Genomic DNA, 25,655 nt, shown 5'->3' on the forward strand with positions numbered 1-25,655 from the left:
CCATATAGACGAAGGAAACGAGGACGATCATTTTATTACAGGAGGAAACCTGAGAAGTCTCAACAAGCTGTGATGTCAACAAAATGGCAAAAAGAAAAATCACTCATCAGCTGTTAGTGTTGTTTTATTTGGCACTTGACTCAGGGTAAACCGCAAAACATCAACTGCCATCCATCAAAGGATGTACTCGAGATCAGCCTGAACGTTTGTGTACAGTGTAGGTGGGAAAATATCCTCTTTTAAATGCAATTCCAGTGTCGGTAATGTCAGCTCACTGTCAGGGAACATATTTCTCTATGTGGAGCTCTTATTCCACGCTGCACTTGAAGGAGTGAAGTCAAGGAAGTGTGCATTAGATACCAAAACAAACAGGCGAGTCCCGAGCTGTACTGGTATGTGTGCTGTTTGGCAGCTGAGTCGCTCCTATACACGTCTGCCTGCTGGACTGGAAAGAGAGCAATATTTTTTACATAGTAAATATTTTAGGTTTGTCTGTTGGTTGGTTTGTTTGTGAACAAGTTAACACACAAGTAAATGAATGGATTTCCAGTGAACTTGGTCACTTTAATATTGCTAAATTAAGTGTTTTTCATTTCTTTGTTTCTCTGATTTTCTCAGAGAATAATAAATGGATCTTGAAGAAAAGTAAAAGCAAATTTGTTGCAGATCCAAACACAAACCTGTACCTAGTGAATTCAAATTGGGTTTCTGTTGGCTTGGTGTTTGTTGTGAATGCTCCACTTCTACTTCAGTATATATGTCAAATTACTCTTATGGCACGGGTTATTGTTTGTTGTGCAAACTGATGCAGTGAACATGGTTATTGTTGTGTGGGCGATATTGACTTGTGTTGTTGTCTTTTGTTGAGGAGTCACCAAAGTTTGCCGCACCATAGTGAGTATAATTTCTGAGTAAGATTTATTAATTCTGTGGCACCAAAGTTATTTTCCTTTTACAAATCCACACAATAATCCCACCTCATCCTATAGTTCTCTTCTATCCAAATCCAGCTTTAGCGAATTTAAATGTGGTTTCACCAGAGGACTGTTGGGCCTTGGCTGGAGGTACGAGCTCCACCGAGTGCTAGGGTAGTTTTTTATACTGGATCTGATTGACTCCATTTTTCTAATGCCCCCGCACAAAGGAAGCGGCAGTTGGAAACCCACCAGTGTTTGTGTCATACGGCTTCTCTTGAAAAAGACTTCACTGAGCTCTGCCAAGTGAAATGACCACATTGTATCAGATGATATTAGCATAAATAGAATTACGGAGCTGTCATCTGTTTTCCAACAAGTCTCCATTTTGGCTACGAGGGCTTTATAGTAAATACGTATTCATCAACCTTCACCGATAGAGCGTCTGCCCCGCCCAGTGGAAGCTGTTCAGGTCCCGGGTCAGTAAATAATGGAACATGAAAACGGGCATGTTTTCCACATTTCAACAGTGATACAGTTTTTAAGATGCTGTGAAATTCCTGTGAATTGCTTTTTGGCACAACTACACAGGAAAGGCCTGGACCTTTGGCTGCCAGAGGCATATTAATAATGTTGATCATGGGAATGAGACTAAGGCTTGAGACAAGCTGTAGTTATGAACCAATGTGTCATAACTGAGGATCAAAAGTCCTCTAACCTCTCTGCTCACCCCGAGACTTCAAGCGCTCTCCCTCTCGCTCTGGTTCCGTCTCCCCCTTATGGCCCGGGGCTGTGTTATTGGGTTGAGGAGCCAAATTGTTTCTCTTTTGTATTGCGAGACTCCATCCTGTCTGTGGGTCTCCAGCCCCCTAAACCACAGCTGGCAGCACAGTCAGCTTGTTTTGAGGAATGCGAGGGGCTTCTAATGGTTACACCCTCGCTCCCTTGCGCTCGGAGCTCGATCACACGCTGCTCTCACTCTCTCTTTTTCTCTTCACACACACACACACACACACCGACGTGCTCACAAACAAACATGTTGGCCCACACCAATGTGCACATACTGTACTGTAGGACAAACACACAGAAGCAGGGACGGAGTTGCTCGGCCTCGGAGCCGTGGATTACAGCCACTCCTCTTTGAACAATAAGCCAATGCCATTGAAGGGGTCACAGTGATAGTGGGACGCCGCTCCCTCCCCTCTAATGTCCCCAGCCTTAATCTGGGCCCAGACTGGTTGTCTGAACTTGGCTCCTTTCAGCTGACGGTAGCTAAATGTCATGGAGGTCAGTAGAGTTATAGTCCCTCCGACGAGTTTTAACACTACAAATCGTGTCCTCGTGCTTTTTAACGCCCTTGTGAAGTCTAAATATATGTACGACATGATGCAGTCATATGGGCCTTTCCTTATGAATGGCCTTTCATTGAAAATTGAGTGACATAAATCGTGATCAAGCCCTGGCTGGCTCAGTCGGGCCCTTCTCTAGAAACATGGCTAATGAATACCACTTGGCTCCCGCTCGAGTGCTGGCATCGCGAATATCATCCTCCTTTCCTTTGCATTCGATATTCCACATGGGCCTGTATTTCTCATGCTAACAGCCGCTGCAACATGCCCTAGCAATTCAAAGATCACACGCTAATGCCTACTTGTCCCCAATTACACCAAACACTGCTGGGCTCCACCGCTGCCCTTTGAAATGGATCTGCTTTGTGTTAAATATATTTACACTTGAAAAACATCTCGAGAGGAGGCGAAGGGGAGCTTGCCTTCCTCGGCAGAAGGCGGCAGTGTGTAGAATACTAATCGGGCCCTCGGTTGCGTTTGATGCCCGTGTTTGATGTTTCCCAAGGATCCATGCCGATGCTGAAACCCCAGAGAGAACGATGGAGAGGAAGAGGAGGAAGGAGCAGACTGCTCAGGCTCAGGGGGTCGACGGGGTCTGGAGGGACGGAGACACAGTTTACATTCTCCTCCTGGGGATGGTTTTATTGTTTTGCCCGTGTGCGTCAGACCCATTAACATCTATTGTCTTTGCCTCTTGTGAAACGATGGGGCATTTCTGGCCCGTGTTTTTTGAAACCACCTTGTATAGAAACTGTGGTCCAGAGTCTGACAGCAGCATAATGGTCAGGAATGTACTCCGGCTGAAAGCAACTCTTCATCAGTTGGGAAATTTATACTGTATAGACTGGCACACGGTACGAGTTTGCGCACAGAGTGGCCCAATTTTAGAATACTTTTACTCTTGAGCACAAGTTTGTCGAGGTCCATTGGTCAGTGGTGTGGTGCTGTCAATCATCTCCTACGATCCTCATCAGATAAAAAGCATGGGGCCAATATTGTTGCAATATTATTTGTTGGCGTGTGCGGAGAGTTGTGAAACTGTATCTCAAGCCGTGTGTGTGTAATCAGATTTGTTAATGTGTGCAGGAATCCACTAATGTGTGCTGGGATTAGCTAATGTGTTTTCAGAATGTGTGTGTGCATACTCAGATTTGCAAACGTGTGAAAGTGTGTAATGAGGTTTGTGAATATTGAGAATGGTACATGTGCAAATGCATCAATATTAGTAGCTGAAACAGTTTTAGTTTCTTTGCAAGTCATGAGTTACAACTCAGACGTTCCTTGCAGTTTGCTGTTGTTTTTTACCATAAGATCTGCAGATACGTGTTGTTTGGAATTTGTCCATATCCCCGATGTGTACCTGGTGGTATTAAGCACTTAACTGTTCATGGTTCATTTCCTACCTAAATAACTCTGCACTTTATTTTGACAGAGAGCTCAAGATGATGAGATGGAGAAGATTAAGAAGCACATTAAATCATCCAAAGACACGGAGGATGCCAAGCCGCTGGACAAGCCTGAACAGTGAGAGCCAAACCTCCCTGCTGATCCAAATTCATTAAATGAAGAGCTGTGTCATTGAACAGATATGTTATCATGACCCATCGTGTCCCCTCGTCAGGTTCCTGTTCCAGTTGTCCCAGATCCCCAACTTCTCCGAGCGGGTGTTCTGCATTCTGTTTCAATCCACGTTCCATGAGTGTGTCACCTCCGTCCTCCGCAAAATAGAAATCCTTCAGCGAGTGTGCAAGGTGAGCAACTTGCATGTCTCATTTCCTGTTTATTTTCTGAATTTAACTTCACATCTTTGTCTCATTTGTGTGAGTGTGTGTGTGTGTGTTTGTTTGTGTGCGCCAGATTCTCCAGAGCAGTCAGATTGTTCTGCAGGTGCTCGGCCTGGTGCTGGCTTTTGGCAACTTCATGAACGGGGGTAATCGGTCCAGAGGGCAGGCCGACGGCTTCTCCTTGGACATTCTGCCAAAACTGAAGGACGTCAAGAGCAGTGTGAGTGTTACAGTGAGAGTCTGAGTCGCGCTACAAGAGCCCACCCTCAAGCTGCGTCTCAATTCAGGGGCCGCAATCCTCTCGGAGCTCGCATTTGGAGACATGACAGCGGTGCGACTAGTCTGTCCCAATCCCCGAAGGCTCCAACAAATGCGTCGAGTAACAGGTGGATCCAGGATTCATTGCGCTTTGTTGACAAAAACGTTTTTTCAAAGATGTAATGGAGCCGGCATGCGACGAGAAGTAATGGTACACATGTTTAAACAAACCAAGGGGCATTAAATCCTTCTCATCGGGTCCAGCTTCAGCTCTGTTGCTAGGTGACAGCAGCGAGGGCGGGACAAGCTGGTGACGCTGATCGAGGAAATCCTCTGTAGACCGGACCGTCTCGTTTCAGCTCAGCCTCTTGTGGCCCACGAAGACCACCGGCCCCCGGAATCGGGACGCAGCTTCTGTGAAATGTTTTTCAAGCAAACAGAAAATACATGTTTGAATCTGTGCAAAATGAGGAAAGGAGACAAGCCCCCCCGTGATTTATCTGCAACCGCAATGTTATTCTGAAATAAAACACTATACTTGAAAATATGTGATAAACACAGATTCCAGGAGCAGAAGGAGACCGAACCCCCCCGGCTGCCAAACATGTAGAACGTAGCTGCAGCAGATTTAGAGGAGAGGCCATTCTGTTTACTGTTCTTATTTAATATCACAAGCGGTTCAGCGTACCCTTGGCACTGCCATATAAGGACACAGTGGTTGGAGTTTTTGTGGTGGTGGACTGAGTAAGGTATCCATAAAGAACATCAAACTTTCCACCAACTCTGAGTTATGACAGCCAGACCAGCACAGTTGTGTTTGGTTGCATTGCTTCTCCAACGTCGTGATTTATCCCCGACTTCTAAGACCGCTGTCCTTATTCTTGTTTGCCCCATGCAAATTAAATCATCCTGCTCCGAAATGATTAAATTAATAAATAAAGAGGTTTTGGTTTATTTATTTGGATCGTTTTCTTTCTTTCAGGACAACTCCCAGAGTCTTTTGTCTTACATCGTTGCTTACTATCTAAGGCACTTTGATGAGGTATGTTTTGGTTCCTGTTTATTTGAATCACTTTTCTGTTTCAGACTAATTTGCTTAGAAATCCTTCCAGAGCTCTCTTTTCATCTCCCCTCTTGCCAGAGGATACCATGGCTTATCCTTTATCAAATTATTTATTTTCCCTTTCCTCATTTACGGCAGGAACAAATCTCTCTCCCTCTCTGGCTCTCTTCTGATCCGCTTTCTGTCTTTCACTCTTCATCTCCCGCTCTGCCGCTCCGCTTTGGTCTGGCTTCATTCAAACCTGCAGCCTGTTCATTGGCACAGCATCCAAAGGAGCGCTAGTGTAAATAATTAGGTTCTCCAGATGAGATGAACTCAGTAGAGTGCTGCCTGCCAAAAACAACCTGCATGACATGAATATAGCTCTCATAATATCCCTTGTAGTAACCCTGATGGAGGGAATTGCTGTGGACTTTCTGCACGGAGCTTAATTCTCATTTCTGTTGTACTTTCTGTCGTGTCTTCTCTGGGACGTTTGGGCTGCTAATACATGCATGTAGGTCTCTGAGAACCTTTATTTCAATGTGGCCCTGGTGCGTACAGTATATACCAGAGAGGCTTGCTCTCATTTGAGGGAGATTGACTTTGACATTTTTGTGTGTGTGTATGTGATATTTTTTGTTGTGCTTTTACCAGGATGCAGGCAGGGAGACGTCGGTCTACCCTCTGCCTGAGCCCCAGGACCTCTTTCAGGCCTCCCAGATGAAGTTCGAGGACTTTCAGAAAGATTTGCGCAAGATGAGGAAAGATCTCAACGGTATGATCGCTTTCCACAACACCATCATCATGTTTAAAATCCCATCACACTGAGATATATGTAGACATTTTAGAATATAGGACTAGATGGTGAATATCCCTTGTACTTTTTAAAGGACTTCTGAACAATTTAAGTTACCAACTAACGATACAGGCCGAGCTTGAGGGTACGCTGAGGCTTCAGGTAAATCTGACTGGCTACTGGCTCGTAAAGCAGAACTATGAAAGCCATGTGCTCCGTAGATTAGACATCATTACCTCTGCGCTGTCTGATGCCATAGATTACGTATTAATCTATGTGCATATCTCTTGGTACAATGGAAAATAATTTCCCAAACCTTACCAGCTATGGTTACGTGTGGATCCTGGAGGCGGGTCAACACAGAGATAGCATCTGTTTGTCGTACAGACGAGCTAACCAGAAGCAGATGGGACTTGTCAGATGTAGACTCCTGTTGAACCTGGCGTTCCTTTACTGTCCTCGTGAAACAGAGATCAAACTAGACAGGGGTGATGTCTGGGAACTTCCACTACCTGTGTGCACTGTCAAAGGTTCATCAGCCTGGAAGACTCTGTCCTGCAGCTCTGAATCCCCTCGCTGACCCTGCGACCCACAAACCTCCAACACACAACAATGAGAATTTCAGAATATTCCTGCGGGTGGTTGTGCACGTCACAGGTCGTCATTTCACCCAGAGGGGTCCACAATGTGATTCACAGACGAGCTGACTAATAGCTGACTAAGTCAGAGCTGAATGGTTTAATATTTCACTCTATAATAACTCTTTAGCCATTCATTATTCAGCCAGTTCCTGAACCAATACATGTGGTTCATCTATTAGAAAACTTTTCATTTTCTACTGACCAATGTAAATGTCATGAACCGTGATTATTATTCAGTAAAACTTTATCATCATCGCTAATCAACTCTGAGGAAAGAGGAAATAAAACAACAGAAATGATTTGAGTTGGTTTCACAAGCCAAGAAGTTTGGAGACTGAATTTTCCGTTCAGCTCTGATTACATTTATTTAATCTCCCAGTGAAATCGATACGCAATAAAATGAGACTCACAATGACAGTATGACCTCATGCAGAGACTTGATATGTTGCTTTTCGATATATTAAACATGCAGTTGGCACATGGATGATCCAAAATGCTGTGTGCGAGAATAAATGTGCCCTGCTGCTGCATGTCAGGACCTCGGGATACAAGTGTGGCAATTGGATTATGCTTGACAAGCTAAACTGAGCTGTTGAGTGAAAGAGAGTCCTAATGAACGAGCCAGTTGGGAAATACTCCCTTTCATTACTCTGTCTCAAGTCACACAGCACCCGGAACACTTTCCAAACGCTGCACTTCAAACAGGTGGTAAAAAACGTCTGTGTGTCTTTGTGCAAAACGTGTGAGTGAGTACGTGTGTGTGTGTGTGTGTGTGTGTGTGACTTTGTGTGCTCGTGGCTTGATCGACTATTCCCCGAACCTGGTCTGTTCTCTATCATGTTTTATGTATCTTTGCTGCTAAACCAATCAGGTACCTGGTCCGTTTTTGCCAAATATTGTTGTTCCTCTGCCATAATGATTCTTGAGGCTGTTCATTATTTGCAATTCATAAAGATGGAGTTGCTCGCTGGGGAAACGGACTTGCGTCTGCTCCGACCCCAGTGGCAGTGGCACATGCTGTCCCTACATAAATACATCATCACATGCTATACCTGCAGACCTCTTCATTACCTTGCCGGGCCAGCTGAGCGCTCTAACAGACCCGGGGCTTCGATGACAGTTCCCAGAGGGAGGTTCTAATCGGTGGGCGGCGCAGAAATGGCCTTGGCTGGCCTGAAGGACATCAGCACAACACAGCACAGTGGAGGGAGCTCAGTGTGTACCTTTCAGGTCCAGGCGCCATATGGTCTATGAATTACCATTTGCCTATTCCCGACCTTCCCTTTCCCTTAAGCGTCTCATGGCCTCTCCACCTCGGCAAAGTTTGTGTATCTGTTGTTTTTGCAGATTGTGCGTGACGATGAGTTTCCCCCGGGATCCCTGGCTCCTGGGGGGGGCGTTATTAGTCATTATGGGTCATTATGTCTGAAGTTCAGCAGCGATTTATCAGAGCGAGCACGACCAGGGTGAAGTGTAATGTCAAGTTTGTGATCACAACAGAAATTCTGGATAGGATATTAATGCTGTATCGCTCTGACAGACGTTTTCCCCTCTTGCTGTTTCAGCGTGCTCGGCAGAGACGCAGAAAGTTTGCAAATTGTCCTCTGAAGAGATCCTGCAACCCTTTAAGGACAAGATGGACACATTTCTCAGCCGAGGTGAGCCTGTTTTCCAAATCAGTTGAAACAGATAACTGATGAGACTTTCAACAGTCTCATTAAAGGGTTATATTCTTCATTTTTAATTCCTGTCAACAAATTCCACGAAAAAAGATCAGGAGCAACAAGGAATTGATTCAACTAACAAGTGTTGTCTGTGTTGCCCAAGAGTCTGTTGTTGTCCAATACCAAAGTCATACTCTATTAAGCATTCCTTCATCAAAGTCCAACAGTCCCCTTAGAAAATCACATTTAAATTTCACCACATCCAGATTTTTATGCTAATCGGCACCAAAATGTCCACAGTCACAGACAGTTATCTCCTAAATATGCCTGATTCCCCCCCCCCCATTAAAATCCATGAAGGATAACGAAAAAATGTCAAACCCCCCCCCCCCAAGATGTTCAGATGGATCAGAAAGTTTTGATGAGTTTAAAATAATTTGTCTATTCATCATATTCATGAGAATATCGCCAGGCTAATCTTTTTAGATTTGATGAATCAAGTGATGCTGAGTCTGTTTAAACATAATGTTTGCTCATGTGTGTTACCATCATAAGAGGGGTTAAAATTAAATAAGGCAAATAATGTATTCCTTTTTATTTAATAGAGTATTCTGTGTTGGTGTGCTGCTGGTATATCTGAGCTTCAGAGTCCTCTGTGGTGTGGGAGCCTGTGCAGCAGCTCATCACTCAGACTGATGGAGGTCTTCTATGTCTGCCGACACATTTCCAAATCTGTTTGATGCTGTTTTCACACGAGGGTTCACTCAGTGTTGTTTCCGCAGGGACGCGTGTTTGTTCCAGGGTGTATTGAATAACTCACAGCTATTGTTTAGAGTTTGCCTATCTGCTTTGATGGATTACGATCGCACTTGGTAGCAACAGTGTTTATCTTGACGAAAACAGAGAACGTCTCATTCTGCCTCAGAGGAGGATTCAGGGTGGTTAAAGAAGGTGAAACTGTCACGCAGTTAAATTGACTGCAGGGAGCAGAGCTGGACGCCCGAGAAGATTCCTTTCTCTTGGAGGTTTTGACATCGAGAAATGTTTTTGTCCTCCTATGTTCTTGTTTCAGTTCCTGGCCTCCTTTATTTTTCCAGTCGTCTTTGCTTCTATCGCTCCACGCGCGTTAAAATGACAACGATGAATTTAAAGAAACCGTGGACAATAAACGTGCAGCTTTAATATATTGCATACTGCCAGCAGCTCTGCAAAGGTCTATGTACACTGGCACCATGAGATGGTTAAATATCTCCTGTATATGCCAATAGATCAAGCTAAAGACAGAAGAAAGTAGAATGGCATTCAGTAGAGCGCATATCTCCACTGGCCCCCTATGAAACATTTAAAATCATTAGATCCAGATTTTGTTTTTGTCAAACTCCGTGATTTATTCTTTGAGAAATCAAAGAAATGTTGAAAAACGTAATATCTCACAATGTTAAAGAATCCCCGAGCAGATTCCTGGATCCACACAGAAGTTTAAAGGGTTCTTTGTTTGGTCACACCGCAGCCCTCCACTTAATTTCATGGAAATCTGTTCTGTTGTTTTTGCGTAATTCTGACACACTAAAACAAATCCACAACAGACAAAAAGACCAGCATGAAAACACAACATCCTTGGCGGATTTCCAACAAGACCATTTAAACCAAAGAGTTTAAATCTCCAGTACAAACTATTAAATCAAGATACAGAAAATAAATATTGTGTTTCGAGTCCAAAAGCTAGAATTACCTTTTATTTAGATATTTGTTCATCCATTGTGAACGCAGTTGTGTTTGTGCGTCACGTCCAGCAGACGTCTCAAACTCATGCTTTAATCTCAAGAATCTGACAAGTGGTTCACTTCAAATGTGTACTTTGACTTGCATGTTTTTAACACGACAAGCCAACTGTCATTCCCTGTGTGGCGTTGGCTGTGAACCCCGGCTACATTCATTCAACTGCGTCCAATCTGTCGGAAGGACCCGGCTCGCAGGCCTCTCACCAACTGCTTTTGTATTCAAATGAGAGCATAATGTGTAGCATGTGTTCCTCCGCGGTAATGCTCACTGTCCATTTTAAAGGAAGTCTGCAGATGAAAGCATGTCTCCCATTTCCACCTCTCCCCCTTCTCCTTTCCTCTCTTCTCTTTTCTCTCTGTGTTTGGGAGAAATATGGGAGCTCTTTCTTTGATGCAAATGACGAGATCCCCCCCCCCCCTTCCGAGAGCCGAATGTACGCACCGTAACATGGACATGTGACTTCGAGAGGCTCCAGACGGGATTCTTGGGGTTCCTCCACTGCTGCGGTGAAAAAAAAGAACAACAGCCCAAATGTCTTATTTTTGTTATTTCTGTAATTTCTAAAAGCCTGAGGTTAAACTGTTTCTGGCTCCATAGTTTAAGCCGCTTTTGTTTATTTTCTGACCATGAAACTAACCACAGAATAACAGTGGGAGCGGACTTGTCGGAGCTCGGCTGTTTGGTCTAGCTCAATTTTCCCCGCTCGCTTCACCAATTCTCATGCATGCAGGCCTTTGATGGAGTCGCTGGGACTTGCGAGGGAGCATCGGCCATGTGATAATCTGTTTCTGATGGACGTATAGATCAGTGAGACTGGCAGACTCATCCTGTTCCATTATGTAGCTGGATGTGGTTTAAATTCAAACCTAATAGAATCTTTTAATGTGTGTTTGTGAAAAATACCCCAAAAGTAGACATGTTGATGTTAGTTCAGTAACACAGCCTTTAAATAACGTACTTAAACTATTTCTGTATATTTGTATGGGTCTCATGGTTTCCCTCTTTCTCTTCAGATCTACCTTCTCATTCTACAAACGTCTGTATGACTCTTGCTCACATATCTGGAGAGGCGTTCATCTCCTCGGCTTCACAGTTATCACTGGTATTGTCGATGGCCTGAGAAAGTGCAGTGTTGAATTCGATACGTGTTGGACACATGATCTGTTCAGTATTAACAAACTTTGATTAAACAGACAAACAGTCAGTGTTCCTTTACATCCTTGGGTAAATTACACTAGTGCCCGCGGGTCAAAACTGGTCCACCAGCAATAATAACTGATATAATTGTATTATTTTTATTTTACCACACAGTTGACGTGAGTCGCGGGTGTTGATCCCCGCTCAAGCAGCAACATTTAAAGAGTTAGACCCGTTTCCAACAATTCTCTGCAACGTAAACGCAATTCTCTGCAACGTAAACGCACAACTTTTTATTCTAAACTTTTTGCTGCAATGTTTTGTTTTGAGCTGAATTAAGAAGCTTTGATTTTTAAAGGCTGTGAATTTGGGTCTGAAGGTGGTGTCGTGTTGCTTAACAGACCTAAGAAATAGCCAACATGCCAAGTAACTCTCGTTAAGTCCATCTTTAAACTAAATAAAACACACACGAACAATAACAAGGCAAATTCTGTTTCATTTTATGAAAAACAATGGAGATAAACCAGGTAGGATGAACACAAAATAAAAAGGGACCCTATAATTTAGAGCTGTTTGCAGAGGACTCACTAATGACAGGGAATAATTCGGAAGTAGCTCCGGAGCGTTAATACAGGACAAGAGAGCAGCCCATTCCAAACAGGGAGGTCCAGAGCCGGCACTGCACTCATCAATAAGACCAACTCCATGAATTGCTCAGTGTCAGGGGAAACTTTAAGTTAAGTGTCAGAGTTTCCCTTAATTGATATTCAATGTTTCTACGAATAGATTTCACATCACAACAGCATCTTCCAGGGTCAGTGTTACAATAAGTCACATCTTCAATCATCTGAACTGTCAGGACTGGAACACTGATATTAACATGCCTTTAGCAAGTCACATTCCCATTTTTGTATCAATATGTCATAATTTATCGATGGGCCGTCAGCAGAGAGAGAGAGAGAGAGAGAGACGTGATCGTGGGCCACTGGGTGATTTAAATCGCAGGACTGGTAGAGCGTAGTGCTGCTCTCAGCGGGTTTGTCCGGGACCTTTCAGATGTGGCTCTGGCTTCAATTACACGTAGCAACCAGATATTCCCAACATAAGAGAGTGGAGAACACAGATCAGTGCCAGGAAAAGACTCTTCGTCCCATCTACTGTCATGTGTGTCTTGGAAAAAGCCACGACGAGGCCTTTTCTGGTCATTTGACAGTTTAAGCCAAAAGCAGCTTACGGGGGGGACAGAGAAGCCGTGTGGGAGAATTTATTGTCCAACCTTTTGTCCGTCAGCGCACTGTAGATACAGGCCGGCATAAAATACAGCTGGATTGACTCCACTGCAGCTCTTTTATATATTAAAAATCAGCCCCCTAGATTCTGAAATTTGATAAGTAGGAACCTGTGGGAATATCCTGACTGAGGCTGTCACATTTCACTGCTGTTCTCCTATATCATAATTTATAACACAGTCAAAAGGGGCCTGATGGCACATCGAGATAAATGTTGCGGCCTGCTGGAAATATCTCCTAATGGATACCGTGGTGTCCAACTCCTCGTTTTCTTACCTTCTCTCTGTTACTCACACATCTCACACACACACACACACACACACACACACACACACACACACACACACACACACACACACATACATTCACAGTCATCTGTCTCCATTCGCAGTAACCCCTGCACAAAGAAGCACTTGTCCCGAGGTCTGCAGGACTCATTTGTCAGTTGTGCAGCGGTGGACAGTTCAACACTTAATAACCTGGTGGCACAACACTGACCTTGAAAAGACGGGTGGCTTTAAGTAATGGTGACATGTGGAATCCTCCTGCAGGTGAAAGATGGATCTTCTCCTGTGAATGGGATAATTCTTTATGTACCAACAATCTGCTGTGCTCTTCTCCTCCTTCCCAACTCTTTTTAATTTACTTCACAGCCAAAACTGAACTGGAAACTCAGGACACGCAGCTGGCAGACACTCAGAAGATGTAAGAACTTTTTTTTGTTGCTTTCTACACGTTTCCCTGCAGCCGAAGAGTAAACGCAGTCACTTCCGTTTCTGTCACATTTGTTGCTATTTGTCTAAAAACGCGGCACCAGTGATCAGTCCATGAATTTGAAATTGAAAACGCGGCATAGCACCATTCAAACGCACGTATTCTTCGCTGCAGTGAAGAAATATAATCTCGCTGCTTTGTCAATATTTAGGAGTCCTGGTTCCTACAGTTACACGGAAGGTGCGGGCCGTCATGCCAGGCCAGGCCATCAGCAGACGGGAGGCCCCCTGTGCCGTGTCTGCCTTGTTTATCTAAGCGGAGCGAGAGTAGACAGCCTTGGCTCCAGGCTTCTGTTACTGCTGGCGAGGAATGTGTTCCTATAGCACACTCCAAACAAAGACACCCCAACCTGTCCACTGTATTGATCCACTGCGAATGCGGTCCGCATTCATGTGTTTCTTTGGCTCGATCTGCCTTTGTGTGCAAAGTTGTGCATCTTTTCTTCCCACTCATGCCTCTGCAGCATGTGGGTGTTTATGCACACACACACGCAACATGGAAGTTGCGAAATTAACGCTCGCCAAGGAGCTCGGTGACAAAGCTAAACCCTGTGCATGATATTTATAAGAGTTTTATTTTCGGCCTGGAAGTTAATCCCACAGAAAACACAGTGAGTGACTGTGCGGTTTCTGTGTCAGTAGATGCATTTTTGTTTCCTCACGCGTTTCCTCTGAACTGCAGAGTCATCGTTGGGTTGTGTTTTGTTCCTGTCACTTCACCACTAAGTCTGTAAAAAAGCATATTATTCTAAGATTAACTTTCATATTTTGCATATTTGCGTAGCACAGCCCGATTTCACAACAATCGGTTGTATGTTTCTGTAATCTCATGTTGTAATAGTTTGGTCTTGAAGTAATGTTTTTGTTCTCTGCCCTCAGTTTCTTGGAGCTGAGCTCGTCCTTCTCAGTCAAACCCAAGGCAGGAGAGAAAGAGGTCTCTCCCAACACGCTCTTCTCCATTTGGCACGAGTTCTCCACTGATTTCAAAGACCAGTGGAAAAAGAAGAATAAACTGATGTTAGAGGAACGGTGAGAGAGGGTTCCTGTTTCGGAATGTGACATGAGATACCTTCTTCTGACAGGACACTTGAAGCTATCGGCCCAAAATCAAACCCTGCGGAGACACCGGGGTCTTTTCATTTATTTGCCTTTGTCTTTGGGAGAGGTACACCACACTCTGACCCTTGCAATGTCATTACAGAAACATCAGTGTTCCCCACATTTCAAATTCTCCTCAAGCGTAAGTTTCCGAACCATTAATAACTTGCAGTCCATCTCGTGTTCGCTGCAGATCCTATCAGATTCATCCACATTCATGAAGGGAAAAGAGGTTAAATGACCCGAATCTATGTCCTCACCCCAGTAATGAAAAAAACACATGGAGCATCCAGTTAGCTTCCAGTGGTTTGATGGATATAAAGATACTGCTGCAAATGTCAACAAAGAGCAAATTGGTCCATTATGCCAAATGAAGATTGAACTGTGATATGTGTTTGTGAGAGAAGGGAAATGTCACAAGCTTTGCTTGTACAGTAGGAAAGAATAAAAACAAATTTGAAAGCATTAACTCGTTGCCCTTTGCCATCGGCAGTCATCCCAACATACTCCTGCTCGGTTTTCTTTCTTTTGTACTGCAGAGGAACTATAGATATTAATCCTCGCTTCCACTATATGGACACACAGTGCTGGCACTCAGGTTCCACGTGATGAGTAACGGCAAAGATGCAAGTCTGTCAATGTAAATTGTTGTACCCGCTCATTGCCAACACGCTGCTGATCTGTCTCTTTAAAGCCCAATAAGTGACGCTGCTGGCTCGCTCCCTGCAGTAGTAAACTGGAGTGAGTCACTTCAGAGTTGGAGTTTTGGCCTTTTGACAAACCGACTGCATCGTGTCCAAATACCACATGACCATCGTCTGGACGATCCAAGAAACGACTTTTGTGCAGGCGTTCTTTTTAAAATGGTTAAATTCTGTATTGCAGCAGTGAGCATGGCTGTTTAATTCTCTTTAGGATGACTGATATTTACTGCTGGTCTTTTTTCAGGGTCAAAATGGCTGAAGACTGTTTCAAGCAGGCCAGGGAGAAGGCTGCCTACAATGTGAAACCCAAACACGCAACTGGAATAGTACGTTTTCTGCTCTGCTTATTACTCTCTGCTTCTTTCAATTTAATTCCAGCGGCATCAACCCTCTTTCCCTTTTCTTCACTTGCTGCATAGTAATTTCTCACCTGGGGTGTTTAGAGTGAACAACAGTCCTCGAGTGGTGGAGCTGCCAGTTTGTAAATAACCCTGACTTCTTATTTCATTCCACAGAAAGCAAAGCTGGGTCAGAAGATCTGAAGCAGAAAGTGGAAAATGATCATCATCAAGCCTGTTGCACAAGCACTGTTTGTACAATCTGACATGAGTCATCAGTCATTTTTATATTTATGTGCTTCCCGTATTTGTTTTCAATTGATTTAGAGCTGTTTTTATTTTAGGTTGGTTCAAAGTGGATGTTATATTGTTTGTTTAAAAGTGGAATCAAAACATTTCCTTCTCGGCCAGCTTTTGATGGCACCAGCCAGAAATGCTGCTGAGACACCATTAAGATGAGATTAAATGAAACTGAGTCATTTAAATGAAAATGTGCATCAGATAATTTGTAGCAACACGAACCTCTCTCAGTATTTTTAAAGCCATGGTTTATTATCATTTGTAGTTCAACGTCAAAGCCGACTTTTCTTAGTAAGACACGAACCCCCTCTCTTCATTTCTCCCTTAGTGGTGAAAAGCACAGAATTTTGTAACCTTTCTATACGTTGGACAGAAAAGTGCCTTATCGCAGTTTATTTTTGAGACACATCATCTGTGATTAAATGTTACATGTATAGAAGAAGAGTGGGGTTTCTTTTACAGGCTGATGCCCGACTTTTCTTAATCATTTCATCAAGTGTGTTTCGGACTCGTTTCCCAGGCAGCACCTCATCTAGTGTGGTTAAATGTTCTTTCAACAGAAAAGGCCTAAGGGCTGTGATCTCATGTTGTTTTATTCAGTGCTATTGTCGACTTGTTTTATGTTTTGAGCTGAAGTCTATGCCTTCGTTTTGCCTTTCCGACTGTATGCGAGTGTGTGAACTCCCAGTTGCTGTTTGAGCAACATTTATCATGTGATGTTCGTTTACAATATGCCAACAACATGTTTGGATTGAATACCCTGGACCATGAAAAAATATTTATTGAATAAAAGAAATTACATAAATCTTTGATATAAATGGAGCTGTCACTGTTTTCTTTGTCACTTGTGTAACTCAGAACTAGATGCACTCACGGCTGTTTTATATGAAATAGATTTAATATATTTTTTTACATACATACTTACACACATACATAAAACATATATACTGTATATATTGCATTGCACCCCGATTAGACATGCTGTTTTATGCTTTCATGCTGGCGAGTGGTGAATGTACAGTATGCAGCCGGGCTTGTGTCCAAGCACGTAGATCCCACCGGCCGTTGCTGTGGTGCTTCATGTTTCTTGACTTCCTGTCCTTCACATAAACGTGTGGATCATCTGCTACATCATGTGAGTGAAGGAAAAGATACAGAAGAGCAGATATAATTCTTCTAAAACAGTCAATTTAAAAAATATAGTTGTCAAACTGTAATTACTGCAGATGTCATCTTACAAAACATTTTAAAGGGGTCACAGGGTACAGTTTATTTCCTTTAAGGAAATTGATTATCAGCATGGTCTCTGACGGTGCACATGATGTGTCTCAGAGCTCAAGAGTCACATTCTTATCTTCTTTATCACAAAAGAGCAGATCTACAAGTAACAGGTAGATGTGAACGACGTCTGTGTGTCTCCACCTGACGACTGATCGGCATGACTGGGGTTTTTCTCAGAGTCAAAATGACTGAGCACTGCTTCAAACACAACTTCTTCACAAAGGATTGTAGTAACAAACAGTCCAATAGCAGGTAGATATGAGTTTTGTCAAATAACTGGAGGAACATTGCTTCAGTGTCTTTTACACAGCCACTTGGATCAGTCTCAACAGTATCAGCTCACCAACATCTCTGATTAAATCAATGTTGGCCTTTGTGTATTAATATCAGTTCCATGTTTTATGTCATTTTGTTGTGTGACAGGCCATAATTTGTCAAACAAGATGCAGAATAGTTCAACTTGAAGCCAGTCTTTGTTTGGCAAAGTCTGGGAATGTTCGCCTTTTGACAATATTCAGATGTCCCTTCGGTTTTCAAAGACCTTTGAAGTCCTTCACAGTTTCCCATGGCTGCTCACTTCCACAGACATGCAGCGACACTGTTTGACCCGCTGCACCTTGCGGTGCCTGAACGGCGGCTGCAGGTCCGGACAGTCCAGCTGCACCGTGAGCTGCGTGATGCGGTGCGGCCGGCAGAAGGAGCAGGACTGGAACGGCTCCTGGGCCTTGTTGTGGTTTTTCCTTCCAGACCCTGAGGCCTGGCCTCGGCCCTGGCCCTGACCGGAGCTCGGGCCCATGTGACGGGGGATATAGAAGGAGTTGCACTGGCCGTAGCAAAAGCGGTTGACCACAGTGCGACTGCGGCAGCCCTCCTCGCTCACTGTCTGGCGGAGCGGTTGGGTTTTGCACCAGTCTCTGCGGAGGTAGCGGCGCTCTGTCACCACCAGGGCTTCTCTGCTGGAGGATAACACCTCTGGTTTCTGCTGCAGGAGCCGGTGGTATCGCTCTGAGGACAGGTTCCCTTTGGTCTTGTGCGGGGACGGGATGGATCCCTGGGGCCGAAGCTTCTTGGTCTCGGCGGTGATGCAGAGCACGCCAGCCAGTATGACTGGGATAGTTATTCTCCACAGCATTCTGCAAAAAGAAGGAGACACACTGCGATGTATTACATGTCTCAACAGAGTCCAACACGTGTTGTCACATTAATTGAATCTTCAAATGATTAACACAATAGGTCTAATCCAGGCAGCGTGTGATGTTGCACAACAGCCGCTGACATGATGTTCTTATCGATCGTGTTTGCATTTGTGTGAACGTGCGTTCACGTGGAACCACCTCAGGAGTCGAGCCTTCCAGGCTTCATTGAGGAAATTAATCCATCACCAGGGCCTCCATTTGTCAGCATCTCTGTCATTACTTCTATTTGCTTTCCTCTCGGCTACGCAACTCTTCCAAAAATAAACAGATCCCTGCCATCAAAGGATTCACTTAAACACCCATAACGAGAAGGGGAAGTTGATTTTATTGGTCCCGTCGCCGGGTAAAATAATTAGGGCTTTGCTTACTTTAGTCATGAACTATGCCGCAGATATGTAAACAGGCATTAGAGAGGCCCATCTGTATGTTATTAGGGGAAGAGATGGGGAACTCTACAGTACCCTTTGGGAGTCACCGCTTCTTCTCTTTGGTGATATAGTGTGGAGCCAACTGAACTGAGAATGACCTGTGTCCATAATCGCCATGGTATCTTCTGTATCATGTTAGAGAAACGTATGAAAGCAAGATCCAGGGAAATGATTCCTCTGCCATTCAGGACGGAGCAACCGCCCGCGTGCATGCTGTCAGTATCTGTGCCAGCACATTTTTGACCATCACTCAAGCATCTTTCCAGCAGATGTTGCTCCCGACAAGCGTTGCATGACATCAAGTCAGAAATTCTGACAGAAAACCAAACTGCCTCAAGGCCACTGGCTGCTCATATTCAGAGACTCTCCTTTGCTGTGCAAATGTAGTATGTTCCCTTTCTTCTCTGTCTTTCTTTCCGGGACCTGAAACTCACGCTGTCATGGAGCAAATAACTTTTTCATAATCCTACTTAGTTTTTTTGCCTCCTTTTCTCTGCCCTTGACCTCGAGGTCATGGCAGCTTTGCCCGAGCTGCACGAGCACTTAAACCCGTAGATGACTGTCCCAGCAGCACTTAGTGTGAGCTACACAGCAGCTGTGTGTCCAGCGAGCTGAGGTGCTGCATGGATTCTAACCAGCCTCTTTCTCAAGCATATCAGGAGACATATTGGAGTTAGATAGACACAGAACACCTCCTTTTCCTTTTAACCCTTCCTTGTGTTCTTTGTTGTCTTCATTGAGAGATCAAACCTGTGCAGGGAGGAAGTATTTCAGAGTTTGTGAGTTATCTGCCAAGAAATCAGATGTAGGTGTTCTACACTTACAGTCAAGTCTCTTGTTGATGGATCTGTAAGCACACGCACACACGAGCCAGTGCACACGCCCACACCCATCATAAGGTTACAATAACTAAACCAAAGACTCCCACTGGGTCCTTCCACCACCTACAGCATCGGGGAGTCGTGACCCCACTCCATCTTCCAGTGATCTACCTTCCATGTGCTACACAGTCTCATTTGTCTTTTCGCTGCACCGTCCTGCTGACTGTGTGTTGAAAAGCATCAACCCCCCAGTCAGAGGAAACAGGCAAAGCTTCTGTGTGCAGAGTCTCCTTCTCTGTTTTCCACCATCCATCGCCTAAAGAGGCGCCCCGTTGCTCCGAAGAGCTACGGTCTGCAAAGCCTCAGGGACTGTGGGAGGGATGACCCGAGCGACTGTGTTCTCACATGGCATGACGGATGACCCATACAGTCGGCAGCCGAGCTCCCTCTCCACTCCCAAACTCGGGCCTAAGTATGATAGTGCCGGCCCTGCCAAGCTCTCCTCATCAATCTCTGCGGCAAGACAAATTGTGGTTTTGGGGCAGGGATTCTGGGGGGATTGCTGAGGTGGAGGGGCGGGCGGTTAGTGGTTGAGGTTAGAAGATAGAAGGAAAAGGGGGTGAAGATGGTGGGGTATGGGACAAATGACCTACTGGGAAACAAAACCAGGCCTGGTTGGGCTTCATGCACAGTTTCTGCCGTCCCTCCACGCCTGCATATCTTTCCACAAGCTGTTCGTCTCCCTCTTTCCATCCGTCTCGCTCTGTCACTCTATCTTTCTGTCTCTCCTCGACGCACAGCACTAATCATCGCAGAGTCCCGGAGACGGAAGGAGACTGTGGTTTCGTGTGTTAATGCTGAGACAGGACTAAAAAAAACTAAAACTGGACCTTTCTGTCTGCTAAATACTAATATTGTCCACAAACACAGCTTTATGTTTTACCAGAACCACAAATACTTGGGGCTACGCTTCACTGAACTGTGGCAGACCTTGGTTCCAAAATTCAGACCTCTAATGAAATTACAAATACCAGAGAGACTGCTGAGCTAGACACAAGGCTTTTTGAAAACAGCCATTATCATCAGCGGGAAGTTGTTATGTTTCGTTTTTTCAGAGTGGCATTATAATACCCTGGTAATGTTTTCTGTCTGTGTAGTAATGGGTCTTTTATTTTTTTTTTATCTCAGAGTCAAATGAAAAACAAAACTCTTCAGTAAAAATATCCGGCCCCTGCTGCTAAATATTTGAATATTTAAAAATCCGCTTGTGGAATAATTGAAGAAAGAGACGAGAACCCTGTCGAGTTTTTTTCAAATTTGTACACACAGATGTACTCGGGCTAAAACCATGTGAAACATCCTCCCAGCTTGTCTTCAAAGGCAGGTTAAAGCAAACAAAACCTGATGCCTCAATTATTGGTGCGTCAGAAAGTCTCATACACAGACTGGTAAATGCAGTTAATTACAGTAGAACTGCATTTAATTCACCGTGCAGCTCAAACCTCAATCACACACACACACACACACACACACACACACACATACACACACACACACACAGGATACAGAGGGAAAGAGAGGTAAATGAAATGTTTTCACTTGGAGCCAATTACACAAAGAGGAACCATGTCATTATCTGCATTTGCGGATTGTATTTTCCCATACGCTCGGCTGTTGGCTCATTAACAGTTGGGGAGTTGGTGGGGGCTCCTGTCGGGGGGGGGGGCTTTTCTGTGCAAATGTGTTTAATGCCAACATGGCCAGGAGGCTGCTCTGGGCCGTTCGGGCAGCCATTTGTCACCACAATCCATCTTGATAATGACTAGCAGCCCAGATATAATGCTTTCCAAGCTGAGCACTGGCAGGAGTAACACGAAGCGCTTTGGTGGAGGATGAGGAGCAATTAGAGATGCTGTGATAGTGAAGAGTTTCTCCTTCCGCATCAGGACGACACTACTTAGCTGCGGTGATTAACACGACCTTCCACTTGCACTTAAAGTGGAGTTTATTTATTCCTGTTAACATAATTTTTTTTCCCATCACATTTCCCCCTTAAGCATCTTTAAAGTTCCTCAAACGGCCACATTTCACACTGTGGTAAACTGTCACATTTATAGTCTGTATCGGCTTCTTCCAGATCTCTACTGAAGCTGTTTAATTTTTTTACGAGTGAAACAGCCCGGGACCGAGACGGTGCATTTTATGGGCTGGCCATCAATCAAACAGAAAATATTTCACATGTCCCGAGCATCATTTTTAAATCTATTCAAGTGTCTTTGGAAACTTTCGGGATCTCCACTAGAGCCTAAAATAAAGTTCTGCGGTTTTGAACAATGTTTGGCCGGCGCAGCGTGAGTTCCCAATGGCTGGCGCTCTGACAGGCCGCAGCATGTTAAACAGTTTAAATGCATTTCTTTAAAGCCATATTTTGCACACAAGCAAAAAGAAGAAGAAAAAAAACACAGAATTCTCTACTGGTTAAAAATGTCGCCGCAGCTGGTTGAAGTTCAGCGTTTCTCTGCCACTCTAATCCACTTTCCTGCAGGATTTTCTCGGCGCTCGCTCATGTGTGAACTACAGGTCTTAGGAATGCTGTTAGGGTCTCTATCAAATACCTGTTTTACTATCTTTAGAGGCTTAGAATGAAGTGTTTTCAGTTGCTAAAGAAACTGTAATGTGTCCGTGCGCTAAATCCTCTTTGACATCAGAGCGGACTGTGCAAGGTGGTGCAGTCGCCGGAGCTGTAAGAAGGATCAGAGGGAAAACGCTCCACCATTCACCGCACGCACACTCACTCACTCACTCACACACACTTAGATACACATCAGTATACACATGACTACACACAAATACACCAATGATACAAAGGTGAACACCCGAACATGGATATATCCCTGTACACATGAACAGAGATACAAATATTATTTTGTAAACATAAATACAGGTTATTTATATATGTTTATATAGGTATGTGTATATTTAAAAAAATAGCATTATCTTGCATTCTTATGTTTTTTATTTTCAATGGAAAAAACTGAACTGACGCTAAATCTCACTGAGACAAGGTTGAACATACTGTCATCACTCACTAATTCTCTTACTCACAACACTAATTCCCTGGAACCTCCAGCCACTAATTATAGTCATTTAGGAAACACTTTTATCCCGTACACCTTACAGCACCTTGAAGGCACCACATTTTATTGCTATGGGTGGCCCCCAGTGGGAATCAAACCAGAGTTGTTGGCAGATCTAACTAAATAGCTGCACGACTCCTGCTGTTCAAATTACATGGTTCTGCTTAGTCACCCGGAGACTCACTGAGTCACTCGGTCTCACACTCACGTGGGAGCACCGGGATCACTCAGCTGCACTTTTCTCTCTAACTCGCACACGATGCTTTCACATACACAGTCACAGTTTTATCACCTGCACTGCACAGAATGTACATCATGAGATTATCTTTTATATTATATGTTGAAATCCTGTTATTAGGAATTAAAATCAACCAATGAAGAGGCTAAATTTGAATATTTCCATATGTAAACTCTTAAATGAAGAATGCCCTTGAAGGAAACATGAATTTGGAAGTAGTGCATGCTATTTATTATAATACGTAACATTTTAAAACATCGATAGGAAGTTTTTCTAACGTGTAAAACGTTTGAAAGAGCGATTTTGACAAAGAGTTGTAAAGAAATATAGAGGATAAACTATGGTTCATGTACCTCTCACCACAGTGTGCAGTAATGTGTCAAGGATGGAGTCAAGGATGGTCGTCCACCTTCACTGGTCCTCGCGCCCGCTTCCAAGTTTGGGTTTCCATGGCAACATAGTCTGTAGTATCCTCAGGCTCGGCTCGTCCTTGCTTCTCTGCTGCTTTTTTTTTCTTCTCCCTTCTTACAGCTACTAAAGATTTAAAGTCTTGGACACACGATCAGCTTTCCATCTCCCTGGAAAATGAGTACTTCTCTCTCTCTCTCTCTCTCTCTCTCACTTCCTCTCTTTGTCTAACTCCCTGGTTTGGGTCATGTCTTCGGGTTTAGGAGAGAAGCTCCAGGTTGAAGTCGCAGTAAGCCTGTATCTTAGCGCTGTGCAGACTGCCTCTAGTCTGTCTTTGGAGAGTGTTTGACTCACTGTAAACCCTGCCTTAGTTTGAATCCCCACCACCTCCTCTTCCCTCCTCAAGACTGGGAGGGTTTTTCCTATTGGCCCTGGTCATTGTGTGAATCAAACCAAGCCTCACGTCATTTCATTTAAGTCTGTCTCCCCCTTTCTCTCTCTCTGCCTATTGATAGTTTTACATCTTTTATGGTAATTCAAACCCGTCCATGACAAATTCAAAACTGACAGCTTTTCCTTTATGTGCCTTTTTTCTTTTTTTTTTGTGCTGTTTGACACTTGTGTTTGTGTTGTTTTTTCAGGAAGCTTGAGACATTTTGCCACTAAGTAAAGAAACAATGATCTCCTCATAAAAAAAAACAACAACCCAACAGTAAATCCCCCTCCCTCGTTGACACTGTGACCACATCACATCACGGCCCCATAATCCCCCAATCCATAAATCACTCTACCCCAGACACAGCAAACAACATGCTTTGAAAAAGGGCCGTGATGCAAACGGAGACAAAGATGTGTGTCTGTGTTGTGGCCCCTTTCTGTGCCCTGACCACTGGGCACAGACACTGTCACTTGTGTCATCAAAGGGCTGAAGTGCAACAGACCCTGCGGAACCTCAGCCTCTGAGAAACACTCTGAACAATGCGCCCTTCATCACAGCGGAGGAGGAGGATGATGATGGGTTCTGCACGACAAAACTTCATTTGTCTGAAAAGGAGTGTGGTGCATTCTGCTGCTCTGCACTGATGAGGAGCTGCTTGTTTAGGAAATAATGTATCCCCCTCTGCTGGTGGAACACAACAGTGCATTGTGCGGCGTGTGTTATTGTGTTGTGCTAAAACCCTGCAGAATGAGACAAGATGTTTTGTGTTCACGCAGAGAGTAAAAAAACAAGATCCATGCATAGTAACAGATAGAGGGCCAACTTTAATAATACAAGTAATTAAAAGTGTCTTTAAATATGGTATAAAAATAAATGCAAGAGAGAATAACAAAGAATTATGTTCTACATATGACAGGAGACAGCATTTCATGTTTGATTTTGAATGTGACTTTACAAGTGCGATGGAAACCATATGTGCTAGTTATTGTAGTGCAATAAAATAATGCAAAGTAAAATAAATGCACAATAAATAATCATAATAATCATAATAATAATAATATATGTATATATTTATATATATATATATATATGGTATATTCATTCTGCACAACACTTCCCATAGCGTAACAAAGTATCTGTGACCTCAGATCATGTAAAGCAATGACATTGGTTAGATTTTTCAGTTGAAGCTGTCATTTTATTTATTTAACCTTGTGTTTATCTTTATTTTTTTCTCTCTGACATCATTTGTTTTAGCTGGAAGTGAGAGAGGGGGCTCAAATCCAGCAGTTACGATGGAAAGAACAGGAATACTGGATTTTTATTCTTTTTTCTCAATGACGTATTTTTTTTTCCTCTCGCCAGTCTGTCAGTGTCCTCACAAGTCCAGTAGTACCTCCTCTGTGGGAATACTGGAAATATAGCAGGTACTGTAAGAGGAGAGAAGGAGAGGCTTCCTCTCGGTGGACATGCAACATCCTGTGGACGACAGACGGACAGACGGCCCGACTCGTCGCCCAGCTGAGCCGAGAGCAGATGGACAGACAATGATGAAGAAGAAGAGATGGAATGGTCCCCCTCCCCATGTCCCAGAGAGAAGGATGGCATTGATTTTAGCATGATGGCACACGACTGGTCAGCCTCTTGGACGCTAGTGGTTTCCCCTGCGCTGGTGGAAGAGAAAGGAGAGTGGAACAGATGGAAATGAGAGAGAATGAATGAATATGTTTGTGGCTGCAGCATTTATTTGTGGTTTTACTTCATTTACAGCCACCGAAATTCAAATGTTTAATATGAATGACTCTGTGTGGGACGTTACCTGGAAGCAAGAGTCT

At 43.9% G+C, this 25,655-nt stretch overlaps 2 protein-coding genes across 2 annotated transcripts in view; one reads left to right on the top strand and one right to left on the bottom strand.

Moving 5' to 3' along the window:
* Positions 1-15,776, top strand: part of fmn2a (formin 2a) — a 37,722-nt gene extending 21,946 nt beyond the window's left edge. Inside the window, exons 8-17 of the mRNA XM_061087755.1 lie at positions 3,696-3,787; positions 3,885-4,014; positions 4,121-4,267; positions 5,288-5,347; positions 6,005-6,125; positions 8,353-8,445; positions 13,313-13,364; positions 14,312-14,461; positions 15,479-15,560; positions 15,750-15,776. Of these exons, the coding sequence (XP_060943738.1) occupies positions 3,696-3,787; positions 3,885-4,014; positions 4,121-4,267; positions 5,288-5,347; positions 6,005-6,125; positions 8,353-8,445; positions 13,313-13,364; positions 14,312-14,461; positions 15,479-15,560; positions 15,750-15,776 (954 nt within the window). The remainder of the gene's footprint in view (positions 1-3,695; positions 3,788-3,884; positions 4,015-4,120; positions 4,268-5,287; positions 5,348-6,004; positions 6,126-8,352; positions 8,446-13,312; positions 13,365-14,311; positions 14,462-15,478; positions 15,561-15,749) is intronic.
* Positions 15,777-17,706: 1,930 nt separating this feature from the next.
* On the bottom strand, positions 17,707-18,285 carry grem2a (gremlin 2, DAN family BMP antagonist a). Its single transcript, XM_061087807.1, has one exon. The coding sequence runs from the start codon at positions 18,283-18,285 to the stop codon at positions 17,707-17,709; it is 579 nt and encodes a 192-aa protein (XP_060943790.1).
* Between the last annotated feature and the right edge of the window lie 7,370 nt (positions 18,286-25,655).

Source organism: Limanda limanda, chromosome 15 (genome assembly GCF_963576545.1).
Source record: "Limanda limanda chromosome 15, fLimLim1.1, whole genome shotgun sequence".
Classification (NCBI taxonomy): domain Eukaryota; kingdom Metazoa; phylum Chordata; class Actinopteri; order Pleuronectiformes; family Pleuronectidae; genus Limanda; species Limanda limanda.

Excerpts from the sequence above, each read along its gene's own strand:
- grem2a (XM_061087807.1), bottom strand. The coding sequence starts at position 18,285 with ATGCTGTGGAGAATAACTATCCCAGTCATACTGGCTGGCGTGCTCTGC.